At 43.4% G+C, this 21,326-nt stretch overlaps 2 protein-coding genes across 37 annotated transcripts in view; one reads left to right on the forward strand and one right to left on the reverse strand.

The window, feature by feature from the left end:
• USP20 (ubiquitin specific peptidase 20) overlaps positions 1 to 10,780 on the forward strand; it is a 44,167-nt gene extending 33,387 nt beyond the window's left edge. For 15 of the 22 annotated variants that reach the window (XM_043498731.1, XM_043498737.1, XM_038374241.2 and 12 more), the window contains one exon: positions 703 to 3,144. In XM_043498731.1, the coding sequence (XP_043354666.1) occupies positions 703 to 863 (161 nt within the window). In that variant the 3' untranslated portion in view covers positions 864 to 3,144. Of the gene's footprint in view, positions 1 to 702; positions 3,145 to 6,799; positions 6,810 to 10,118 lie in introns of those variants that run through there. The other 7 variants (XM_043498732.1, XM_038374247.2, XM_038374250.2 and 4 more) reach the window with 2 other exon arrangements.
• Positions 10,781 to 11,238: 458 nt separating this feature from the next.
• FNBP1 (formin binding protein 1) overlaps positions 11,239 to 21,326 on the reverse strand; it is a 155,647-nt gene continuing 145,559 nt past the window's right edge. For 6 of the 15 annotated variants that reach the window (XM_043498750.1, XM_043498744.1, XM_043498746.1 and 3 more), the window contains 4 exons: positions 20,657 to 20,778; positions 19,278 to 19,414; positions 18,236 to 18,394; positions 11,239 to 12,779 (listed from right to left, as the gene is read on the reverse strand). In XM_043498750.1, the coding sequence (XP_043354685.1) occupies positions 12,772 to 12,779; positions 18,236 to 18,394; positions 19,278 to 19,414; positions 20,657 to 20,778 (426 nt within the window). In that variant the 3' untranslated portion in view covers positions 11,239 to 12,771. Of the gene's footprint in view, positions 12,780 to 17,478; positions 18,395 to 19,277; positions 19,418 to 20,656; positions 20,779 to 21,326 lie in introns of those variants that run through there. The other 9 variants (XM_038374239.2, XM_043498742.1, XM_038374236.2 and 6 more) reach the window with 3 other exon arrangements.

Genomic DNA, 21,326 nt, shown 5'->3' on the forward strand with positions numbered 1-21,326 from the left:
CAGGAAAGCCTAGAGCTGCTGGGGTCAGTGGGTATTTGGTTACCATGTGCTGTGCCCCTTCAGGCAGTACCTTCCTGGTTGCACATGAGAAAGATGGGTTGCTAACGTGGTCCTCTTTGGTGAAGATCATAGATTCAGTGTGAGCCCTGTCACACGTGGGCAGTGCTTTAAGGTGAAGTGGTGAGTTGTGCCCTACATTGCTTTTCAATTCCTCATGGGAAACAAGAAATGTGGCAACTTCCTGGAGTCATGAAGGGGTTTGATGGCTAAGTTCTGTGTCAGGTGAGCTGCCAGTGGCTCATTTTTGCCTTCATCAGCAGGTGGCACTACACACCACTGCTCTGGGAGGAGGAGGAGGAGATCATGTCAGCTACAAGACACAGGGGTTTATAGCTCCCTCTGTCCACAGTGAACCTTACAGTGAGGGTTCCTTGCCGGGCATTGCCCAGCCATTCGGACAACTGGCCTTCACCCTGGCTTAGTGTATTTGCAAGTACAACTCCTCTCTCACTGAAGGAGTTTTTTAAAGTCTCATTTTCACCTGCCTCACTGTTCCTCGCTATCTGAGCAAGGGGAGAGATTCCCTTCCTTGCATAGCTCCCAGCAGCAACACTGTTCCCCGCCCCAGCACGGCTTGCTCGGGCTTGAGCGGTAAACTGAGACCCAGTTGCATTTCGTTGTTGCTGCTGCTGTGTTTTTCAGGAGCTGATTATGGGCAGATTTCCGAGGAGACGTGGATTTATTTGAACACACTGTATGGAGGAGGGCCGGAGATCCCTGTCCGCCAGAATGTCGCGCAGGTGCAGGAACTGGAGAGCCTGCACGGGGAACAGAAGATAGAGGCCGAGACGCGGGCTGTGTGAGCCGCACTGGACCAAGCGGTAGAGGTATGCGATTGCAGCCCTGTGTGTCTGGAACAGTGGGGGATCGTTGGACTGAAGAACAAGGGACATAGTTCACCTCAGAGAACTAGAGAGGAGATTTTCCTTCTGGGGGCGGAGGTGCCCCCAGGGGCATAGGCTTGCTCCATCGTCCTTGTATAACAATGTAAAACCTCATGCAGACTCTAGGCTTGGCTATAAGGATGCGGCTGGTCAGAAGAAATGTACCGGAACCCAGCTCTGGCACACCCTCTGTGCATAAGGCTGTGGTGGGGAGACCGTCTCCAAACAAAACTTCCGTGGAAAGAAGTTTGGCCTGAATCTTCCCCCTGCTTTGGCTGCTCTCAAGAGTAGCCCAAGTCTGCCTTCGGTGAGTTGAATCTCTGCTCCTTTGCAGGTGGCACTTGGCCCTAACTTCGCTCCTCTGGAGCAGTTCTGAGCACTTTTTTGGAAGTCAAATGTATAAAGAAGAGGCATTGTTTTGTTCACAGTGAGTAACGTTGCGACTAGAGAAACCCAAATTTGTTTGAAGCTGGTTAAAGCCACAAGGGCTTGTAGCCTTTGTTTTGTTCTGCTGGTGCACAAGTGACAAGCGTCCTCCACGATTTGCTCTTGTTCTAGTTCTTGCAGCCCCAATTACAGCAGAGAGACCATTTCTCTTCCACTGTCAGCCATGTGTTTGTGACCCCACGCTGCCTGCATCTGCGTTCATCTGCTCTGCGTGTTCTTGGTGAACAAAGTGGGAAGACGAGTAGCAGCTCCACACTGGCTTCCATTGTGCCATTTCCATTTGTGCTAGTTCCTGGTAGCCTTGTAGCTGTGGACAAGTACCAGACATGCAGGGTTCTGTTACGAGTTGCTTAAAATCAAAGGTGTTAACCAGTCAGACTCCATTCGAGTTGTGGAGGCTGGACAGAGGTCAGTTCTACAGCAAGTGCCAAGGGTCTTGGTTTGGCCTAGATTATGTTCCCCTGCCTCCGTTACATTCTGTAGCTATGAAACATCTCCATATTCTGCTCTCCAAACACCGCTGCCCATCCCAGCCCTGCACCCATGGGCCTGAGGAGAGGGGAAGGGCCCACTAGGAGTGAGGGAGAACCTCTAAGCCAAGCCATTCACTTGCAAGAAGCCAGGTGTTAACCCACCTGTGCCAAAATGTCCATCTTAAGATTTACACTAAATTTTTTCCACTCCCACTGGGGAAGGCGCCTGGCTGAGCAGTCCCCAGCTGTGGGGATGGCCTCTCTGAACCAAGCTGCCTGCAAACAAGCATCCAGACTCCCACATGCAATGCAGTGCTGAGCTTGCTCTAGCTTTTTAGGGCAGATCTTGTTTGGTGTGTACAGTGGCTCATTTAATGAATGGGAATACCTTGCACCCCAACCTCCTGCAGCTAATTCAGCCACCAAGCAATGGGGTGGCATGGAGGGGCAGGGGGTGGGATAAATAGAGAATGGCAAACACCATTTTTCATGTCTAAGCTGCTTTTCAAAATGACCGATTTGGATTTAGCAGTTTACTCCAATGTAAATCAGTCAGGTGACTGCAAAATCCAGCATGGCTCTGGGAAGGGCTCTGCAAGCCCTTGAGTGAGACACACCGAGTGTAGGGCAGAGCGAGGCTGGCGTGGCTTATCTGGCCAGCTCAAGTGCGTCTGGACCAGCCTCGCAGGATGTCTCGGACGAGAGCCACGCTGCATGCTCACAGTGGCGCTGGTGGTGGGAACAGAATGAATTCACCTCATCAGCCCAGCTCCAGCGTGTGACTGTGGCCTTGGGAAGCCCACACGCTCGTAGCATAAAAGATGAACAAGTGTGGAAGGGGGCTGCTGTTTGTCTCACTGCAGGGAAGTGAAACTAGGTGGGGGGAGGGAGTTTCTGAAATGTGGCCTTCACAGGTTTTTAGACCAAATGTTTGCTGCAAACAGCAAGTTCTTGTTTAAAAATATTTTTTTCCTGTAACTGGTTTAATGTGTTTCTTTTACTGTCTTGGTTACCTGGATCCTTGTCTATACCCAGCCTGGTGGGGGGGAATCGGGGGGGGTGTCAAAGAATGAGCCACTGTTGGATTTCTCAGTGTTTTAAGCTGTTTTTTGTTAGCTGCTGCAGCCAGCATTGAATCTATTGTGGAGCCTCTAGGGCTGCATGTTGTATCTTGTGTCTGTGTTGTCTAGAGGATGCCGCACAGATTGTAATTACACTCCCGTGCTCAAGTATTACACTTTGTGCTAAGGCTGTGTTACAATAAATACACGTGCATTCAACAAGTTGCATGACTGCTGCCTATTCGTGCATGAGGCCTGTCTAAGTTGTACACAGCTGATGGTGGTGGTGAGAGTCCAGGTTTCCTGCTGCCAAGGGTCCCTGCCTTGACAAACGCTTCTAAACAGCAGCTGGCTTTAGCAGTGTGATCCACTGAATCGTGATGGCACTTGGATTCTGTCATCTACCATAATGCTCTTTAGTGGTACTTATTCAAGCAAGGGCACTTGTGTCTTTCAGACTAACTTGGAACTGCTTCTCAGAAAGGCTCTGTGTATTAATGATCTCTCTTTCATGCACCAGTGCACTAAAATAGATCAGGAAACATTCTCAGCTACTGGCTTCTTTCTTGGACAGTCTCATTAGCTGGATCTCTGCTGTCCTAGTGGCAGGACAGTGTGTTCACTGTTCATAATTGCTAAGGGAATGCTTGCAGAAACTAGCAGTGCACGGTGAGTTGATTCCCATTTTGGAGCTAGGGATACAGCTTGTGTTGCTGACCTATCATTGTGAAGTGCTTAGAGAGCTATGGCTGAGAAGCACTATATAAGTGCACCGTGCTCTAAATCACTCCCAGTAGCGTGGGTATAAAGCGAGAGAGAGAGTGGTCCCTGTGCCCAGCAGGTCAAGCCTTCCAGCCTTTAGACTGAGCACAGAGGGTTCTGTAGAAAGGGACCATCTTTTGGAGAAATGCTGTTAACTCTCATTCTGTCCTTGTGCTACATCCAGTACAGAGTGGAGCTTTGTCTCCTTGAGCACTACAAAATTCATGTTTAAATTTAAACTCGTAATCCTACAGAACTGTGGAGGGTAATTTTCTGGAGTAAAGAGGTGGCGACTGAGCCATTGGAGCTGGTGGTATACAGGCTGAGGCTGAAAACACTGTACAGCTGCCTTGCCACTGTGAAAAGTTTTTCAGCTGTGCTCTGCTTGGTATGGCCGTACAGTAATAGAAACAGTTCCAAACAAACTCCAGACTGCTCCTTAGAGGAAGGCATTAAACTAAGATACTTCTAGTGCTGGAAAGTCTAGTCTACTTCATGAGACTGTACAGAGTAAACTGTAAGTGTCCAAGCAGCAACATTCTGGAAGCCTGCAGACATTGCTTTACTACTGATAGAAGGGAGCATTTCACAGCCTGAAATATTTAGGAGGAAAATGCTCCTGCAGTTGAAGTAGGCACAAAACTGTAGCTACTTGAAACAAACCATACAGTACTGGCCAATCCTGGGCTGTAAATGTGACACACAGATAAATGCACTAGGAGTTAATCTTGGCAGATATGAATGTGAAGTGCACCCCAGTAATGCCAAATAGTCTCATTCTATAGAGAACGGGGCTGTATCTTCTGAGTTAGATTCTTCCAGGGAACATATGAGCCTAAGTTCTTGTCTGGGGATGACACAATGCTACAGAGGAGAGGGAGTGCAAGGGTGGCTTTATCATCTTTGTGCTCTTTCAGTCGAGCTTGTTTCCTGGCATCAATTAGAGGAGCCTAAAATTGCACTAAATTTCACCAGCTGCCACTACCTCCAAGAATTGATAATGGCAGTTGGGGATCCAGCACCATGAAGAGAAGGCTGGACCTCGTCCCTCCTGCAGATGATAGCTATAGGGGTTGCATAATTACTGCTCTTTGTGACTGGAGAGCTCTACCCTGGGATAATCCTCCTTCCCATCTCTGTGTTGGTGGCACGGTGTGGCGCAGCCGCCTGGATCTAGTCTACAGAAAGCATTGTGCTACCGCCAGCCTGTGTCCGCTCATCTTAGCGGTAAACCTGAATGGCTCAAACATGTTGTTTTCACTTTAGAGTAGCACTAATCAAAAGTAAAACTGCTCAACTTGCTTGAGCCAGAAGTGTCTTAATAACTGGATCTAGTGTATAGTTGGTAAGAAAAAACACAGCTTTTTGTCTTCCAACTCTCAGCCACCCTCCCAAACCTCATAACCAGAAAATGAACTTTGTTCTCTAGTTGCTAACATTAGACAGTTTGTGACATTCTAAAAGATGTAATCAGCATGTATTTCCCTTTCTTGTGATTGTTTCTAGACAAACATCTCTAGTGTTGCGTGAACAAAACCCTTACACTTCCTACTTAGAACAAAACTCAAAGCCACGTTGTGCAGTCACCCTTGACTTTAGAACTGGTGTGTGATCAAAGTTCTGATACTCTTGTTGAAGGCACTCCCGCCTCAAACGCCTGTCCCTCCCCAGGCGGAGGGAGGAACTGAACCAGGATCTTCAACATCACAGGAACAAACACTAACCTCTGAGCTACAGAGGGCCCTTTTCTGATACTCCGGTAGCAGGTATCTGAAAAATTATTGGGCCAAAGCTGTTACTGCTATCTGTAGCAGAGCTGGCTTGGGAGCTGTTCTTCAGCGTGACACGGTTTGTCCATTTGATCCAAACCACCTCTGACTTTCCTCATGGCCAGTTCCCCCTCCTGCTAGACAGTCTTCCCCGTTTTTTCCTGCTATCCAATTTAGTGCAGCCTGCACAAGGTGAGGTTAAAGAGAAGGCTCTGTTAATTTATTGTATGGACTAACAGCCCTTCCATTAAAAGCTCTCCAGTCAGCTGATGTGATGTTTTCGTCTTTCCTGGCTCTTACCTGCGTGTATTAAACAGGGTAACAAACCCATCCTCTCTGCTGCTAAGTGGCAAGGCTTTCCAAAGGCAGTTTTTAACCCATCATTAGCAGCTGCAACCCCCCCTCCCCCACACACGCTCCGTGGCCAATGCCTCCCTGGTGCTATTCAGCCTATGAAAATAAAAGAGGATCTTTAAATGTGTGACTATTGTTTATTGCTCTGTGCCTATTCAGGTCCTCACTATGACCCTTGCTCCATTTCTCTAATAATGAAGGAGCACAAAGGTGCAGTTCTGACCATTCCTTCCTGCTGCCTTCCACATTCCTAGCTGTAAGAACAGCCGCTGTGGTTTTATGGTCTATTGTTGACAGCACCTGACCCTATCTACTGGATGATGATGATAAATAAATATCACTGACCTCTGGTTGGCCAGGGCTCCTTGGTGCTGCTGACAAGCAGAAACAGCTGAATTTCTAAAAGTAACACAGGAGTCCAGCTGTAAATAAAGATCTGGACTCTTAAAAAAAAATAAGTCAACAGCTGGCTGCGTTGGGCAGATGCTATTACTCCCTCCTCCATGATGAGCCCAATGCTGCTACTCAGCTTCGCTCTGCATGTGAGCTATGTAATAGCAAACGCCTGGGCTCCTGGAGGAGGTTGATTTCAGTGCACAGGGGAGAGTGGCAGCGGTAATGGAAAGCCTGCAAAGAGCTACTCAGTTTTATAGTGAATGATGCAGTGAGCAGTAGCAGATTCAAGTTATGAAGAGGAAACAGGAGCAAAGGATGTTTCAGGCTGGTATCCTCAAGCCAAGGAAAATCTTAAAGTAGACAACTTGATCAGGGCTACAGCTGAAAGGCCACTAGTGTTTCAAAGTCAGCTGGGGTGGCCTGTATAGCCCAATCTTTAATTCACCAGCAGATGGCAGCATTCACAATTGCCAGAAATACTGCTGCTTTACATCAGGCATAAATATTTGCTACCACGTAGTTGGGGAGATCTCTATTCTGGGGCTAGTCGTCCCTGCTCTTACATTCCCCATACAGAGACCTAGCATGCACTGCCCTGTGTTTTGTACAGTAACAGAGGTTAACGTCTTAAATTCAAGGCTGTTTCTCTGAAGCAGTGATAGAGAAACTACTTGCAGAAGAGGGAACCAGCGGTCCAGATGCTAGAAGATCATATTCTAGTTACCAGCAGTTGAGCTCACCTTCAAAAAGAAGTTAAGAGGATGGTGTGATCCTACCTTGAACACATTATTGCTGTTTTCACTAGCTCATTCCATACAAAAGCCGTTAAAATGTGACGTTTGTAAATCGAGCTGGTTTGTACTCTTGTACCCTTAACTCTGCCCCTTATGTGTATGCATTACAAGACCATCTTCATGTCAGCACAGGCCCCTCTTCCATATTCAGTGTGACTCATGAATGTGCTGTTAGTGCAGCAGCTTTATTTTTATTTTTTTTTATCCTCATGTATTGGCCTGCCTTGTCTTATCTACTGTGCACCATGCAAGCTCTGAATTCAGTGAGGCAGGGGCCCTTTGGACTCCTGCCACTTAACGCCTCACCTCCATCTCATCCCTTATACCCCATTTAAATTCTAGAGTGAATAAGGCAGCACCTTTCTGGACCCAGCTTTATTTACCATCCAACCTGTGCATGGAATGAGGCCAGGGCTTTTATGGGAAAAAATACGCTCTGCTTGTGTAAATGAAGCGTGCACAGCAATGTATCTGCACAGAGGTAGAGTAGGCAGAGTTAAAGATGCACAGGCAGTGTAGAAATATCCAGATTTTTGAGTCACTTTGCAGCCGTAACAGGCTTAATGGTTTTTGGATGGAATTTCGTTGTTTTTAAAAGGAAAATGATCAAAAATTCCACCATGTGACGGATTGTACCATATACAAAGAGGCAAGTGCAGCTGGGGCCTGAGATTGGATTCCTGCTTGCTTCCACTTACACCAGTCCAATTTCTATCCCATAAATACTCACATCATAAAACTTATTCCACTCACCCCTTTCCCACATGTGCAAATTCAGCGCTGAGAGATCCTCCATTCAGTGGCAATGTCCATACAGTTACAGATGCACGGGCTATGGCAGCAGAGCAGTGACAAGTTTAGTTCTGTTGTATATAAACTAGTGTTCATGTGCAAAGTACCTTTTCCAGACTTTCAAAGCAGTTAAATCAACCTGACTTTTCACTGGGCCACTGAAAGGCACAGCTATGCCTCAGTGCCTATGGGCCAGATTTTTAAAGGTATTCGGGCATGGTCGTGCCTAACTGCTTCAGGAGTTGAAATTTTGGAAATGAGATGTAGGCTCCTAAATCAGGTAGGTATTGCAAGGCTCAGTGCAGCCACAACTCACACCTTTAAATATCTGTCCCTGTCAAATTTCAAATATGATGGGATAGCCTAACTTTGCCAATTAATTGATCTTTGACTATTAGCAGTAAATATGCCCAATGACCTGTAATGGGATGCTAGATAGGATGGGATCTGAGTTACTACAGAGAATTCTTTCCTGGGTGTCTGGCTGGTGAGTCTTGACCACATGCTCAGGGTTTAGCTGATCGCCATACTTGGGGTCAGGAAGGAATTTTCTTCCAGGGCAGATTGGCAGAGGCCCTGGGGTTTTTTCACCTTCCTCTGTAGTGTGGGGCACAGGTCACTTGCTGGAGGATTCGCTGCACCTTGAAGTCTTTAAATCATGATTTGAGGACTTCAGTAGCTCAGACATAGTTTCAGGGGTTTGTTACAGGAATGGGTGGGTGAGATTCTGTGGCCTGCGTTGTGTAGGAGGTCAGACTAGACGATCATAATGGTCCCTTCTGACCTTAAAGTCTATGATTCTATGAAGTTCTCAGCACCTGCCACTTAAAAAAAAAAAAAAAAAAGTATGCAAACAAACATTTTTTCCGGCCAGCATAACTGTAGTTTTCCTCTTCTCAAATGACTGAACGGTTTCTACAAGCTTCCTAAAATCCCCATTCTAAGACTGATAGCTATACAAATTCCAGCCCAAAAGGTAAAAGTTTGACAAAGTATCAGCTTCTCCAACTGACCCATGGGAGAGAAAACATTTAAGCCATCTTCATCCTAGGCAATGTTCTTTCTGCTATCAGCACAATTAAATGCCAAATGGTGCCTAAAACCCCCAGTGTGATGTAACAATTCAAGTACCATGAGTAAAAGTGTTCCTTCACCATCCCACGGATTACAGCAACTAGACGCAAACATCACACTCGAACAGATTTGTTTCTCCTCATTTGCCAAGACATGTTGCTGTTGAATATAAAAATTAGAAAGCATCTAGCAATTCACTGAGAAGATGGAGGAAGAAAAAAGGGGCAGAGTTCCAAGCTTGTGATTTATATTTGGTTACATCACGAAGTAACACAAAGTGGAGTTCCCATCTGCAGGTGTATGTGGTAATGGCAGATGTGTCACTACAGATACAATAGCCCAGCCAATTATAGCAGCAGTGAGTGGCCAGGGGGGTATGGACCCTTTTTTGTGAAACAATTAGGACAGCTTTGCTTGCATCCCCTACATGATTAAGAGGGTTAAATGAAATAGCATGTCTGGAATTAAAGGTTTATTTAAATATGTAGATGACTTTTCATTCATGGTTACAAGGTCAATATTCGCTTTCCAATGGAAGCACTTTATTTGTTTGAATGCTGTCTCCAGAAATGAATGGGCAACACCAGAACCTTTTACATTGGCAATGAAATCACAACACTGAGATGCCACCAAGAGCTAGAATTCAGTGCGCAAACACATACACACACACATACAAATTAAAAAAGTGCTCAGCATCATGTTAAAATATAATTTGGCTTCTTTTAAGTCTTTTGACACTTCAAGCAGGAAAAAAAATCAATATGCATCAAACCAAAAAGAACTTTTGACAAATACTCAGCATTAAACATAACTTTCAGTATCAGTGAATGTTTCTTTTCTTCTGTATTTACAGATGTTAAGAAAGGGCATTAGAAACACTTTTGCTGGGGACAATGGTGAGATTCCATTTCATAGAGTGTACAATCACACTTTTTCTGTGTGAGCTTAGTAAATTCAAGCAAAGTTTTTATAAACCAGTCATATGTTTAGTGAGACAAGGTGGGTCAGGTAATAGCTTTTATTGGACAGACAAGCTTTCAAGCTTACATAGAGCTTTTGTTCACCCACCTGTGTCTAATATCCTGGGACCAACACAGCTACAACAACACTATATAAGTCATATGTTTAGTCTGTCTCAGTTGTTTGTTTTTAAAATTAAACTCTATACCGTACCTATTTCTAATGCTGAATACACACAGCAGAAGAAAGATCTAAAGTATAGTACCTGACTGGTGGTAATTGCTTCCTTCTCATCAGTTTTAAGGTCCAGGCTTTCTGAAATGGGGCAGCAGGTTTATAAAAACGCCACAGATGGTCTTCTAATATATCCCTTTCAAAGAAAATCAGTTGGCATAGCCAAAGCTAATGCTCTTTCTAAATCACGATGTAGCATCACTGACAATAGTTCAAATGTTCCATAGAGGCTGACAATAATATACTGTCCACCTAGATTAAATATATAAAAGAAAACTCTCTCATTTTTACATAGATGGCACAAAAAAGGGTGAAAGTAAGCTGATCTCGCTGCTGATTCAACAGTGCATCAGACACAAAAGAATAAATACTGCAGCTAATAATATTTGTAGATATTTGCATGCCTGTTGGCTGCTTAACCATTTAGATCCTGATGGGAGATATGCTGATCTTGAAATGCAACAGAATCCTCACATACGTACATCACAGTTCTGCATATGAAGTTATAAGAGCAAACTGTGTACGTGGTGGATTTTATTCTGGTATCGAAGGCTTGTGGATCTAAAGAGCTAAGCGAAGGCAGTAACAGCAGTGGTATGGATGGCAGTTTAGCTGATTTTGACCCTTCAGACTGTGATAACAGATTTCAGCTGAAGGGCTTCAGAGGTTTCTGAGTTTGTACCATCTGCTTAGACAATGTAGCCTGTTGATCTATGTTAACTTGATTCCAAAAAAAGTGTCTTCTTGCTTGCTGAGGCTTATAGTTATTAAGCATGATGAAGCATTAACAACTGTAGAAGTGAAGGACTCTCTGCTATTAAAAATATACTTTTTTTTAAATTATTTTAAGAGGGACCAAGTTGTGAACACATTTAACCTACCTTAAAGACAACAACCTCATCCTAAGATGGGAAGAGCTAGGTGATACCCTACATAAAAGGGGGGGGGAGATAGCTCAGTGGTTTGAGCATTGGCCTGCTAAACCCAGGGTTGTGAGCTCAATCCTTGAGGGGGCCATTTAGGGATCTGGGGCAGAAATTGGGGATTGCTCCTGCTTTAAGCAGGGGGTTGGACTAGATGACTTCCTGAGGTCCCTTCCAACCCTGATATTCTATAAATTCTTAGATGCTATATTTTATTATTGTCCCTGATCACAAGTATAGGGGACAGCATTACAACAAGCACAGGCCTGCCTGCAAACCAAAACTGACAGGCTCATTTTAGAGCCATTAGCCATGATGGCATCCATTTGAATTCTCTCTTATTCCGGGCCTTTTACAAAAAATCCAAGATATTTCTAAAGAGTTGGGGATTTTCCCCAACTACTAAGACAGGTCTTGGAAAGCTGTTCTTATTACCCACTGGCTGCTGTTAGACAAGGTTTGAGGAGGTATATGACTACTGCACTAGCCTAGCAATGTGAAGATTTTAGGAGGAGGAGCTTAGAAAGCAATCTAATCCCTGGAGTTTAGCTCCAGATCACTTGATATTTGGAAGCAGCATAACTTCCTCTGCCCTAGATCGGGGATGAGGTACAGCACCGCTATCAAAATGTTTCTCCTTTAAAAAAGATCACAGGACAACAGGATGGTTGATACTCGATGATGGATAAGTCCGAATTCCTGTCTGAAATGCCTGAGCAAAGGTCCAGTCCGTGGCAAGAGGGAGGAGGGGAGGGAAATGCAGGATTTTTGGGTTTTTTTTTTTAAATGCAATTTCTGCTGTTCAAACACACTGATGAGAGTGCACAGGAGCTCATGCAAAAGGAGAAGGCAGGTCTGAAATGCTAAAAAACTGGAAAGAGATTAAGAACAATGAGCTGCAAAGTGACATGACCGTTAGGAAGGTATGCGCAGGCAAGGCGACAGGGCGAGCATGCAGGCTGAAACAAGATTCAAATGGAGGTCTTGGTGATGGGGGAAAGGTGGCTTCAAACCAAAATGCCTTTGTGTGTGTTTGCGTGTGAGAGTGAGCTGGAAAGCAAGCATACATTCATGAGTTGCTAGGCTGGCAGGACACAGCAAAGCCAATGGAGATTGAACTCTTTGAGGGAGCACCAGCCATTTTTAAAAAGTAAAAAAGCTGATTGACATTTGGGATCTTTTGGGGAAGGTGTAATATTGAATAATGGGTGTGTAAAATTTAACAATCAAATTCAGGGGTCAATCCAGCTGATGTCATATTGTTTCTGTAACTGGCTTTCCACTTGTATGTACCTCTTTCCCTAGCTGTCTGATGAGCCTACCTGCAGGATTAGCGCTAAAGGCACTATGTGAAATGCTGATGGACCAGTGCATACAGTCAGATGCACCGAGGGCCACAGGAGGATAGAATCCCAACTGGCACATGCATGGGATTCTCTGGTTACCCTTTGCATCCAAGTGCAGCCAGCCGTTTCTGTCTGGTTGTGAGGAAGGTGGTGGTGGGGTTTGTTGTTTATGCTCTATGGAAGAGCAATGCCCAGTTGGCAGAACAATGGGGAATGTCAATAAGTTAGTCTGAGCCACAAGTAACATGCCATAAAAAAGAGCAAGCGGCTGAGTAATGTTGGGATGGAATTTAGATTTCAGTTTTTTCAAGAGCTAACTCTAGACCAGACCAGGAGTCTTTTTATATATGGGTGAATTTTAACTGCCTGCGGGGTAAACAGACCATTTGTTTCTCCTTCTGTGACAAGCTCGCCCCAGGTTCTTGCACCAGCACAAACACCTTTAGGAATCTAAAACATAAGAGACAAAAAGAAAGAGACTTGGGTTAGAAAGAGGCAAGAGGAAGGGTTCGCCTGAGTGTGGCACTGCTTTGGGGAGGTTAAAGGGGAAAGACAGCACCAGGAGCATTTATCAGATTGCATCATGAAAGGGTTAAGAGCAGTTCTAAGTCAGGGATTCCCTTTGGCCAGAAGCAACCCTCCTTGTTCAGGGTCAGCCACCATGAAGTGTATTTTCTCCTTGAAAATGAAAGTAACTCGGCTCCCAGTGATCCCCACCATCAGGCAAGAGATTCACCTTGAGCACAGCTCTCCTCTGGTGACCATGCAGGGTGCAAAATTCAAGAATGGTTCCCCACCAATGGGAATCTGAATTGTTTATACCAGATGAAACAATTAGCTTCTTGTATCTGCAGGGGAGCAGTGGGTGGATTTGGTCAGACTATAGTTCCCAGTGAAAATGAACTACTGGGGAAGGCTATCAGGGTAAATATTTTTATATCTGGGTAAGGTATTTTGCAGTGATTAAAATACACTCATCCAAAGAAAGCTGATTGTTCATCAAGCAATACACAATGAGGGCAAAAATTGGGGATTGGTCCTGCTTTGAGCAAGGGGTTGGACTAGATGACCTCCTGAGGTCCCTTCCAACCCCGATATTCTATGATTCTAAGACCCTTCATCTTGATGGGAAGTCAAGAAAGAAACAGGAGGGATGCAAACATTCCTAGCTCATAAACATATGGGAAGTTATATTCTTGTAAGCACATACTTCTGGCCCAGACACAAATTGTCCCCAAAGTTCAAGGGTGTTCTGATCCAGGGTTTTTGGTTTGGCCCATTAGACGGAAGGACAAAGGGTGAATTCCCCCATATATGGGAGCATATTTGAATTTGAAATTATGGTTCAGGCCTGTTTCTAATTTTCATAAAGAAAAGGAAAAAGAAGAAGAGAAAGGTAACATATTAACCACACTGCAGTGTGAGCTCTTTCTTAAAATGTAATCACATCCTTACTGTTAATAAAGTGCTTTTCTGAGTCAGCAGTAGACAAAGGGAGGGTTTGGACCATTTGTTTTGCATCAGAGCAGGTAATCCGCTTATGTGAATAATCATTAGAAAACCCCACAAGAATGAGAAAATATGTTTATTAGAGGAAGAGATGATAGTACAGCTATCTACGGGGAGAGACCCTCATGCAGTAGGTGAATTTTCTTTAAAGAATAAGAATAGAAAAGGAACCGTCATATTGACCAGATGTAACAAACTTTAACACAGAACAGAAGTTTCTATAAAAGTCCAATCAGAGGCAGGCAGCAGGAAACACAAAAAAAAGTTATCGACTTAACAAGATTTTGTCTTACTCAATGGTTATCAAAACAAAGACTGTGTTAAGCAATAGAACAGCAAATAAAACCGTTTTTATATATATATATATATATCAAAATTCAAGTACCTTTAGTTATTAAGTTACATTATATACAAATTATTCTTTTTATGGGGAGCACTATGGACATATATTTAACAAAAGGAATTAAACTAAAAAAGATGTTATAATCTGGTTCATAATTACTGTCTCCTAAATATTTTGGCAAGCGTCAAGAAATCATATTGTATATCCTAGATAGAAAGTGCCTCAGCGTGGTTAACAAAAAATAATAAAAAATAAAATAAAAAAATCAAGAACCTGGGTTACAGCTGTGGTGAACAAACAGCAGAGCTGCAACAAAGCCAGAATCCTAGAGCTGTCGATTGATTTATATACATACAGTGGGGAGAATGGAACCAACAATAGCAAGGCGACTGAAATACTAATCAGACAGTGGTCCCAGCATTTGTTTCAAGAAATAAAACCCCTGAAACAGGCTCTGTTCATTGTGTGTCACTCAAACAGCCAATATTTCTAGAGGAAGTGAACAGGGCATGTTTGTTGGGAGCAGCGGGAAATTACTCTAATATTAAGAGGGTAATTTTATATAACTTCTTTTGATTATCAATCTCTATCTCACAGCATTACTCAGAGAAAGACAGTTTTGCTCCTAAGTGGACTCGGAGGTACAATTTCTAAAAATGCAGGAATTGTCAGACTGGATCAGACCCGAGGTCCTACTAGTCTAGTATCCAATAGCTCCAGATACTTCAGAAGAAGGTGCAAGAAACCCTGCAGCAGGCAGTTACAGGATAACCTTCCAAAAGAGGAATTTTATTCCTGACCCCTCAATAAGAATCCCTGAAACATGAGGGTTTATAGCCAATATATTCAATTCCTAGTATGCACATGTAAGTATCTAGCATTAACAGAACCTGCATGTGCACACCACAAGGAAAATGGATTACTGTGTATCATTCCTTTAAATTATAATACAAAGGGATGGGAATACTGTCTACAACTATTCCACAGAACTGAGCCAAAACCCTTACTGGAAACGATGAGCCTTTAGTCTCAGGGGCTGAATGAATTGCACCTAACAAATGGTCATTCATTGACTGGGCACATGCCCAGTCTTTTAAAGAAAATCTTCTGAGATATACCTCTTAAAATAATTGAAGAATAAAATCAGCAGAACAAAAGGAGAACTGGCCTATGCAAACCTACTCAAGGATTTTATGAAGTGATGTGTACACATCTGGAAAAAAGCAAACAAGATAAACATTACTGTTCTTTTTGATATAGGGTTTGCTCAACTTTCTTTTTCTGGCTACCATTTTAAACTTAGTAAATAGCCCTTACTCACACGAGCAGTCCCATTGAGTTCAATGGGGCTATCTGTGTAAGGGTCACAGAATCAGGCCTTTTTCAGGTTCCCATTCCGATAGCTGTAGGTGTAACAAAATTTACTCATTTGGTGTGAAATCAGCCTAATTTCACTTTGTTTAACTACCATTTAGAGGTATTTGCTACCCATTCTCCTTATGCAAAAGAAGAAAAATGCTGCAAAAACTTGTAAGGACTTTAGTTTATGGGTCAGTTGCATTTTTCATTTTAATTCTTCTTCAATGGACAAATGCAAATGCTTCCACTGATATAGTATCAGATCCAAATGAAATATTACCCCATGTCTAGTGGCAATAGGAGGCCTGCTTTGTTTTTTAAACCTACTGAAAGTTCCTTGAAACACTTAAGATTGATATCTTAACAACCATTTTTAAGGGAGGTTCTTTTTATAGATTTTAACCAAGTCAAGGAAATGAATTAGGCCCAGATCCTCAAAAGGTATTTAGGCTCCTGACTTCCATTGAAACCACTGGATGTTAGAAGCTTAAATGTCTCTGAGGATATGGGCCTTAAATTGTACTTTTACTGCATATTATAGCTTGTTTATCTGCACATGACTGTACTGTTTATTTACTGAAACTGCATGTCTATTTTCTTTACAGACAACACTCAAAGATAATTAGAAAAAAAAAATCAAGGAAACTTAAAAAATTTGAGTCAAACAAATGGCCAAGGGGTGGGACAGAAATGATTTCAAATCCGTCACTAATTCCTATGTAGCACACTGCACACGATATGCAAGATGATACAGGGTTATTATTACTATTTGCACAACGCCACCCGTGTACTAGATTCTTTGCTAGGTGCCAACTGTGTCCTAGGACAAGGGGATCCCTTCAGTAGCCTCATACATTGGGGTGAGTTAAAGACAAAGTGGCAGCCTTTATTAACAAGGTTCTTGCTTTTGCTGGTTTCAGTCAATATAAGTGTTTCACCCTGCCCTTAGACACATAGGCATGCTCTGAGGCATATCCCACCAAACCTGCTGCTCTACTCCTGAGCAGCTGACTTCACAAACTGCTCTGCTGATGTCTATGCATATCAGTGTATTCAAGGGGAGGGGTGAACAATTGTTATTTCAAGGTGGGTTTTTTAAATCTAGTAACCTATCAGTTTCTGTTGGCCCTGTTGGACAACAGGGAATTTTGCAGGACAAAATTAAGCCTGGACTTGCAACGACCACTGTGCATGGAGCAGGCACTGCTTGCAGGTAGTCTCCATACCAGACAGCACAAGGGTAATGATGGAATATCTGATGCTGAGCTTTCTGCCTTTCGCTGTATATGGAGTAGGCAGTACTTTCATTCAGTAATATACCACTTTACAAGGGTAATGAGAAGATCCAGGATGCTGAGTTTTCCACACAGACTATCCTGGCGAAGGAAGGGATCCAACTGATCCTATCTTTGCCAGTGCAAACAGAAGACCTCTGGATTATGGCAAGATCAAATAATAATCCAGGCTGTCATTTCAAAAGGACATGGTACTGCATTGCTTAATACTGAAACAAAGAAAAGTGAATTAATAAAGTTGTGTGATTTTGTGCAGGAAGCGCCTCTATTTCTATTGCCTGAAGTCCAGCAGGACAGTTACATCTTCCTTTTAAAAGGGACAAAAAGACTTGGTGCACAGAGAATACTTAGACTCTATGAAAGAAGACGACAATTTGCAGGATTAAATGATTGAAAAAAATCCATGCACTATTTAACACTGAACTTCAAAATCTCCCTGATTTGAAACAGGATGTCACTCCCACAGTGATGGAACCTCTTTGTTTGCTCCCTGGACTAGATCAGCAGGGAGATACTTGCAGGGAGCTGCAGACACATACCCTGATTACATGCACATGCTTTTGACTTACACAACACCGACCCTCAGTCATGAGGGGTAAATAGCAACAAGGGAAACAGAACAACAAAAGACATGAATCCAGGCTCTGAAATATTCCATTGATTGTACGTGGAGCAGTGCCGAACTGTGCCGTGCATCGGCAGTAACAACATATGCCCGAAAGAGAATTTTCTGAACAGCAACTATGGAGAGGGGGATTCGAGTTGAATACCACCATTCTCTTGATCTACCAAGGATGGTAAGATATTTTGTGGTTACATTTTCGATAGACACCCTTCTCCTTCCCATAAATACTAACAAACTAAATGATGATCCCTACCTCCATTTACATGGCCCACAGAGAGTAGATTAGGCTCTGAAAAGCTGCCACATTGAAAGACAAACAGCACCCTAATTATTTCATGTATAACATTTCACAGAGTCAGTTTGCAACAAATAGCATACTCCTGACTATGGCTGAAATGTCGCTATGAAGTATCATCTGGATAGCTAGAGAAGACACACAGTTATTCAGAATGGCCTTATATTCCCCACCTTGAGCTGGGTGGTATATTGGCAGGAACTGAGCTTTATCCACGGAAGGCTGGCTCAGCCAGAGAAGGCTGGGTATCCCCCTATTGTAACAGTTTTATCCCACTCAGTATCTTCTTATCGGACCAATCTAAATCACAGTGCATAAAGTCATAGGAGTCTGTTAGTTAAGAGTATGAAATAATGCACTTTGTGGCATTATGTAGTCCTTTAAAAGGCTCCATCCGCATCATAGAACAGTTTCAGGGTGGGATGTCCCTGTGAAAGCAAGCAAAGTAATAAAAAGAATATTAAATGTAAGTCATAGCACCTTTGGCATTTTTGTCCAAATAAACTTCGACATAGGATGTCGGGACATAACCCTCCTCATCTTCATTCCTCCGGATTCGCGTCCACCCATCGCCTTTGTCTTCCTCTATTACATAGAGCATTTCGCCTTCTGTTACTGAAATTGTGCCTTCATTCTGACCTGAGATACAGAGTATACAGTAGTTTAGGATTTCCTGTCCACAGGAGAACATACAGACCCGATTGTGGCAAACTCAGCAATGGTACTGAAATATACCCTCCTTTAAGCATGAGCAGCATGAATAAGACAGCAATAATTGGGAGAAAACAGCATGTATTCAAAGAACCAGAAGAATGCGACCCTGACATCAGACCTGTAATAGAAAATTTCAGTACAATCAACAAGTAGACACAAGTGCGCCATTAAATTGGGCCTCCACTGAATATCTTTTAATTAGTATTGAATGTTTAGCCTTTGCTGTTATTGTGCTGAGATGCAGCTACTAAAGGCCAGTATGTTTATTTACCACACGCAGGGTAAATTTACTAGCCCTTGTGTCTGGCAATGATAGAAGGGTCTGTTCATGTCGTCTACAGCTGAATATGATACTTGTAAATTAAATAATCCTTGCATAAAATCTATTCCTTATACTCTGAACAGCTCATTTAATACCACACTCCCGAACAAACTATCCAGTAGTCTGCAAAGAGCTTGGGAAATAATTTGGATCAACTTTTGCAACCATCAAAATTGCTGAAGTCTTAGTTCCAAATCCCAGGATTCTGCTGGAGCCTGCTCACTCCTAGCATTCTCTGCTCCCCCTGAGCATCCCACCTTGTTGCAGCTTCCAGAGCCTCTTTATAGGGGAATCACCAGATCCCTCTCCAGGCCCTCCAGCTCTGGCAGGACAAGCCACCATGTTACATCCATTTCTGCTCTTCATGACAGGAACTGTCTCTTACTTTATATGTGAACAGTGCATAGCACAACAGGGGCCTCTGGAGGCTACTTGTAATATAAATAATAGAGAAGAAGTGAAATGGAAGCTGAGGGTTAGTGGTACCTTCAAAAGTATAGAGAGCTTTACAGGTTCCTATGGTTGGAAGTGGTTCTTCGTCATCAAACTCGTCATCAAACTCTGTCACTGGCACCTTCATTTCACTCTCCTGACTTTGATCCTCTGTGTAACTGCCATCTGGGCTGCTCAAGAAAGGAAAATATACGACAACTATAGCAACCAGCCTCAGGAGTAGTGTGACAAGGAACATGCACCTGCCGGAAATACTCAGCTGCGGAAAGCTGAAGGCCAAGTGAGTGGTTGCAGTTAGGGCCAACTTGTTAATTTAGATACATCGTCAGAATGTGCCTTTGTCAGTCACTGCATTTCCAGCACGATTGGGGAAGTCAACTCCTCCTGCCAAGGCCTCTCAAATGCATCTCTCTCACCTACCTTTCACAATGGCCAATGTAGTAGTTCTTTATGCTACTGCAAAAGGGCTTGCTGCACGTTCAGAAGGGCTGTTCCAACAGAAATACAAGGGGGGTGTATTGCTCAGTATCCTCTGCACACTGCAAGATGGGCCTAGGATTTTGGGCACTCCCAGAGTTTTTGGGCACCTGGATATTTCCCTGTCTAGTTTTCATGGTTATTTCCATTAGGACATACCTCTATAGTGGTGTGTAATGTCTGAAAACATTATATGCACTGAACAAGTGACATGTGATAGTTCCAGCACAGCCAGGATTAGAAGTTTCCTGAGACAGCTAGGTCACACAAGATTTCCAGTTCAATTTCCCATTCCCAAGAGGTTTGGAGGGATCTTTACTAGGAAAAGATGGGATTCCATCCAGAGTGTTGCAGCTGGTAATCATCCCACACAATATCTTTGTCTTCTTGCATATAAATCCAGAGGAACCCCACAGAAGTCAGTGGAGTTCTCTGGATTTGCACTGGCATAACAATACAGAAAGTGGCCCCAGTCTTCAATCTGCTTTGCAGGGGCGAAATTCACATCTATTCAGAGGGCCAGCACGACACCTATGCATCACTTACATCCCACTTAATGTCCTAAATGAGACATGACTGGTCAACAGGTCTTGTGCTAACTCTGCACAGGAATGAATTTTACCGTGTGCATGTTTGCAAGTGACAGAACCAGATGGGGCTTTAGACCTGTTATTATTATTCCTGGAAAACACTCACTCTCTTTGCATTTCCCCAATTTTTGCTGTGGCAAATTAGAATTTTCTGCATCGAAGTAAGGAATTATTTTCTTGAGCTTGCAGTCTCATCATGGATTAGGCTTGTTGCATGCAAGATTTACACATCTATTGTTGAAGAACGGCAGCATCTTGTAAAGAAGAATTTGCCGCTAATGAAACCAAGGGAGGTGGAACAGTAACTAGCAAGCTATCCTGGACAGCTCTGTACAGATACTGTACCTCTCCCGGTCCTGCACACAGTTATTGACGGCTGAAGTGTTCTGGGTGTCATACATTCCACTCTGCCGTCTGGTCTGTTCAGTCCGCACAGGTAGCCTGCCTTCAACTTCAGCCAGCCAACCCTGCAAACAGAAAGCAACAGGTTTCATATGCCTCTTTAATGCACAGATAGCCAAGGGACAGAGTTTGCTCTTACTTTGCCCCTTTGGAGATATACCTATCACTTGAACCACCAAACTACAGGCAAACAGTCAACTAGTATAAACACACTTAAATTTAGCTTCAAACCGCTGTCATCTGAGGTGAAGGGGAGTAGATTCTGCATTCTAAATCTATATTTAAAAATAATAATGTTGCCAAAAATGTATAGGCTGATTCAAAACACTGCATGAGTCACACCCCTCCTGGCTTAGCAGCAGGAGTTTACTGGAGCTGGGCTGAAGTGCTGCTGGTCTAGGAACAATGAGGTAAACAGAAGGAAGCCATGATAATTTCAAAAACATAGATGCACCAAAAATAAATCCCTTATTGGCCAAATGGAAAAGGACAATAGTTGGAAGGAAAGGAAAAGCTGTCGGCTTTCAAAGGGTCCTCACAAGCAATGGAGAGTAAGGCAAACAGATGTGACAAGCATCCAGAATTAATTGGCTGTGTGCGTTTAAATCCACAA

This window comes from Dermochelys coriacea, chromosome 16 (assembly GCF_009764565.3).
Source record: "Dermochelys coriacea isolate rDerCor1 chromosome 16, rDerCor1.pri.v4, whole genome shotgun sequence".
Classification (NCBI taxonomy): domain Eukaryota; kingdom Metazoa; phylum Chordata; order Testudines; family Dermochelyidae; genus Dermochelys; species Dermochelys coriacea.